Genomic DNA, 5,190 nt, shown 5'->3' with positions numbered 1-5,190 from the left:
AGAGAGAGAGAGAGAGAGAGAGAGAGAGAGAGAGAGAGAGAGAGAGAGAGAGCCCGTGAGAGAGAGAGAGAGAGAGAGAGAGGCCGAGGGAAAGAAACGTATAATAGAACCAGAGAGGGCGATTTGTTTTGATGCTTCGCCGTGCAACGCCTTCCGTTGGGATTTGGATGGACCCGCCTAAACCATTTTCTCCCCTTATATATTTTAGTTTCAATTTTATTTTTCTAAAATATTTTGCCAATTTTGGTTATAACAAAGACAATTTTTTTTTTTTTTTTTATTTGAACTGAAAAAAATTTGCTTGTTCAGTTTGATTACGTGAATAATTTTTTTAGCTCAACGGTTCGAACTGAACTTATAATTGTTTTTGAACTGAACTTATAATTGTTTGGTTGTACCGAATGCTCATAGGGGAAAGTTGATTCATGGGTCTAAAATCTAGAGGCTTATAACTCTTTGGTTGCATTGAATGTTCAGACGGGAAAGTTGCTTATAACTCTTTGGTTGTACCGAATGTTCCGACGGGAAAGTTGATTCATGGGTCTAGAATCTAGAGACTTATTACTTTTTTGTTGTACCGAATGCTCAGACGGGAAAGTTGATTCATGAATCTAGAATCTAGAGGCTACTATGTGAAATCTCCTCTTTCTTGTCCACTCGAGGGTGCAGACACCTATGTGGATTATAGGTAACGGTTACAAAAATGGAGGGGATGTTCGGTTATGTTCAAATTGACTCTTTATTTTACTTAAAAATTAAAAAAAAAAAAAAAGATTATATCCTAAGTTTCAAATGAGTATTATTAATATGGAACAAAAAAGCTAAACTTAATCGATTTAACCATTTTACGTTAGAGGATCATTGAAGATGCAATGATGACCATATCCTTCAAGTAAATTTAATGCAAATTATAATTTGATATATACATCTCAATCATTACAAAGTCGTTAAACATGATCTTCAATTCAAACGATACAATACTCAAAGATTATAAATTTGAATCTCTATGTATAGCAATAGATATTACGGGTTATGTGCACCATGATCAATCCAATGAGCTCCATCCATAATCACAAAATGAGTTGAAATAGAATCAAAACCAAAAGAAAGACATATCTAATATATCACGATCTTTCCATCTTCAAATGAAGATAAATGATCTTCATCTACGTAAGAATCATAAATGCCATGCTTTGATCTTCATCTTTATAGTTGTAAAGAACGTTTGTACATTTTAAAACTGTTTCATTCAAGTAGGAATGATTCTACGAGCACATATTGAAACCATTTTAGATCCTTCAGAGATACAAAGCAAATCAATTCAATTGAACTAGACAGATCAAAATTAGATATAAAAAGTCACATACAAAAACCCAAGTCCACCGCTAACAAATATTTGTCCTTTTGAGCTTTCTCTTTCGAGCTTCCCCTAAAGGTTTTTAAAACTCGTCTTCTAGATAGAGGTTTTCACACTCTTATAAAGAATGTTTCATTCTCCTCCCTAACCGATGTGGGATCTAACATATCGAGTGTAAAACATAGTCAAACCCAATCGTGAGCCACAAGACAGGTGAAGTAAAAAGCAGGAGAATCAACAAAGCATTGAGGGGGAAAAACAGTATCAGTTGCTGATAATGAATAGAAACTGCCATTTTCTTCCCACATTCAAAAGAAGAGCGGCCATGGCAAATGCTAATCAGCATCATCTAACTCTCACAGGAAGAAGATGAAGCTAGATGATGAACAGAACTATATAACATCTAGCTAAAGGCACAAACAAAAGAGCAGAGCTACATCATTATTAATAGGTGTGTTATATAAGCTTACAACAAAAGTCGAAAATTTGGGCATCCACTAGAGCTCGATTCATACTGCTGCACCAACAAGACTAAAAACCGAATGCCCCGAGTTGTTACATATTCTGACGTGTCTGTCATTTCATGATTTCATCTGGGTATCAAAGATGACAATAAGACATGGTGATGAAACAAAACAAACATGAACAAACATCGCTGCTAGACTCGACTAGTTTCAATGTTCACACGACGACGACCGTATTATAATAATTCAGTGGCAAGAACCCCAGTCCTTGCATTATGCCCATGGCCCCTAACCTACCCACCCACCCAAGGCAACTTGAAAAGAACAAAGCAAGAGGAAACAGGCAAGAAATCAGTCTCAAACAGCAAACTAAGAGTTTAGAGTTCTAACCTTATTTCAAAGAGCACGAGTCAGGTATCCATAACTCAAATACACCTTCTGAGAAAGCATTAACAGAAGAAGCCTCTACATTTTGAAGACCCACATAGGCAATTGATCTTCCTTCCATCAGCACTTTCAGGTGGGACTATTCCATAATCGAACGTCAACTCCATCATGGGAGGTACATGCCTGATTGCATGAAAGGCAATATGGACATCATGCTCGCCTTTATTTTCCCGAATAATTGGCCTCCAGTATACGTTTGGAGAGCAACTATGGTTCATAAAACGAGCAACATTGCCCACATTTTTTGCACTAATAACTAAGGGAAATGGGAGCCTAGGAGGCCCATCGGAATCACCAGATATAACTTCAAGGTTCGGATATGAACGTGTGGCATCGAAGATATAACCATCTTCATTGTCCCGTGCAGAGTCCTTTTCCTTTGAACTATCGATGACTTCCCCAGCATATTGGCAAATAAATGCTCCAGCACGAATCGGATCCCACGACCTTAGTCCCCAGCCTTTACCTTTAGTTCTGAATACCTCCAGGCGGAATTTAAGGCCTCCTTGGGACACACGATTCCTGCAATTGGGAGGGCATTGACATGAGGGTCCACATTCATAAATCATGGATTGTTGACTTGCAAGAACCCCATTTGAACCATAGGGAAGATATCCACCATTTTTCTGTATGCAAAGGCAATTGAGATTGCCTGGAAGGCATCCACCAACACAGTTACAACCAGCTGAAGGTTCCATCGAGTACACTGGTTTTAAATATTTGAGACCAGCATCATATGTGAAATACGCAGGGCCCTTCTCGTCATCAACATCATTTACAAGTGAAACGGGTAAACTTTCTGCGCCAGAAGCCAGATCTGGTATTATAACCCCAACTCGAGAAGCATTCCCATCCTTCCATTGTTGTACTAATTTCCAAGTCAAAAATGCTTCCCGCTGTCCAGGTAATCGGACCAATTTGTATTTAAATACATTGCAGCCAGATTTCCCTTTCTCTACCCAAGATTCCTGGATTTTATAAAGACCATCATAAACATAGATCTTCCCTGTTGGGTTACTAAAGTCTTTTACCCCTCGAATTACTCTGACTTCATTTCCACGATGCAAGCTCTTCTCTAGAGCAAGATTACCCCTTTCGAGCTTTTGATCTGTTGATTCCTTATCCTTTCTGTTCACTCCACCCTGACCACTGTAGATTAACACATCTGCATCATTAGTATCATCCTCGTATCCACCAGACGAGACAATGCTTACTGCAACTGGTTCTTCATCTTGACTGACCTTTAAACCCATGTAATCAATCCCAGCCATCGATGGAGCATGCAACCCGACCAGGCACAATTCCATCCTGAAAAAGAAGATATCACCAACTTCCACACCAGGAACAGTTCCAATCCTTTTGTTGATATTTGACCTAATCCCTTTGGTCATCAGAAATGCACCTGTTTTTAGATCTGGACGCCTTATAATTCCAGGCGTTGGTTCCTTAGACTCTTCAACTTGTGAGATCCTTCTCCTTAGCAGTTCATATACCATGAGTACACTAGAAACTGCTTCGATGCTACCATGAGATTGTTGATTAGAATCTAACACTGAAAGATTGTACGACGAAACCATATCATTAAGCATTGCATCAATATCGATATCTGATGTAAAATTAATATCCTGACCATTCCTTGCCTTCTTCTTCGCCTTCTTCTTCCTTCCCGCTTTACTTGAATCTTCTCTATCATTTATACCCATGCCAAAATACTGAGAATCATCATTTTGACTATCACTATACCCTTGTAACTGGCCACGACTTCTAGCGTTTTTTCTAGAGCCAGTATTCTGTGTTGAAGTACCCTCAGTTGGTGTCCTGAATGACGAAATTGGAACTGCGGTTGATATAGGACTATTTAGGCCAAAAGGTGCACTAGAATTCGGTGTTCCACCAGGTGTCTGTTGATTTTGTTCATTTGGTGAAAAGAAGAAGGGATAGAATGGAGCAACCCCAGGTGGAAAGGGACCAGAAGGACCAGTACACACAAATGGGGCAGCACCTTGAGGATTTGAAAAAGACGACACGTTTTGTGCTGATGGGAAGACTGGAACTAGTTGACGCAACGGTTTTACATTCAATACCTTAGATTTGTCTAATGACCCAGCGACGGGAACGGAATCCTGATCCAGATGTTGTTCCATTGAAGCCTTCTCACACTACAGAAACAAAATCTTACAAATAGAAGCTTCTACAGTAAAACTCTCTGTACATTATTTCCAAAACTACAAACTAAAACGAACAACTCCCATCAAAAGTTTACGGGCTATCGTTCTCCCAAAATATTATCCCAATGGTCAATGTGCTTAATTAAATAGCTTGAAACCTGAAAATTACAATAAACAATTACCATGCTTAAAAGAAAAGACAGGGAACAGTCAAGAGAATTAAAACAAACAAGCTCAAATCAATCTATATGGAATATAAGAAGAAAAAATGTTTACACAACATGCAAGTGTAAACATCAGTGTTTTTGGGTTGATTAAACTCTTTCTAATCAGTTCAATCCCTGCTTGCAGCTCTTAACTTCAAAAAACAAGGCCAAAATCTTCGATAAAATGCAACCAGATAATCTTTTTTCTTGTATAGCCAAGCTCTTATTCCAAAAACCTTTGTGATTATACTTCAACTCCAAACGGTCAGAATCGTATTTACACTCCGAAAGCAAAATAAAGCGGAAATGATAGCTACTCGACACTGAAAAAAACACGCAATCCATTGAAAAACTGCCCAGCTTCCTTCTATTACCCTTAATGTTCTTCCTAACACACAAGCAAACAGAAACACAAAAACAAAACAATCTCATGATCCACGAAACACAAAATCAAAATGAAACAAAAAGAGAGGGAAAACCCTACTTTCGAAACAGGGAAAACATGGAAATGCGCACAGATCAAATCCAAAAAAAAAAAAAAAAAAAAA

At 38.4% G+C, this 5,190-nt stretch overlaps 1 protein-coding gene across 1 annotated transcript in view; it reads right to left on the bottom strand.

Annotated features, from left to right (window-relative positions):
• Positions 1-1,602: 1,602 nt before the first annotated feature.
• The window catches only part of LOC111453196 (histone-lysine N-methyltransferase, H3 lysine-9 specific SUVH1-like), a 4,455-nt gene continuing 867 nt past the window's right edge, over positions 1,603-5,190 (bottom strand). Inside the window, exons 2-3 of the mRNA XM_023094193.1 lie at positions 2,212-4,594; positions 1,603-1,950 (exon numbers count right to left, since the gene is read on the bottom strand). Of these exons, the coding sequence (XP_022949961.1) occupies positions 2,271-4,412 (2,142 nt within the window). The 5' untranslated portion in view covers positions 4,413-4,594 and the 3' untranslated portion in view covers positions 1,603-1,950; positions 2,212-2,270. The remainder of the gene's footprint in view (positions 1,951-2,211; positions 4,595-5,190) is intronic.

The sequence above is a fragment of the Cucurbita moschata genome, unplaced genomic scaffold, assembly GCF_002738365.1.
Source record: "Cucurbita moschata cultivar Rifu unplaced genomic scaffold, Cmos_1.0 Cmo_Scf00015, whole genome shotgun sequence".
NCBI classification, from domain to species: Eukaryota; Viridiplantae; Streptophyta; class Magnoliopsida; order Cucurbitales; family Cucurbitaceae; genus Cucurbita; species Cucurbita moschata.
This window is presented reverse-complemented; position numbering and strand designations above follow the sequence as displayed.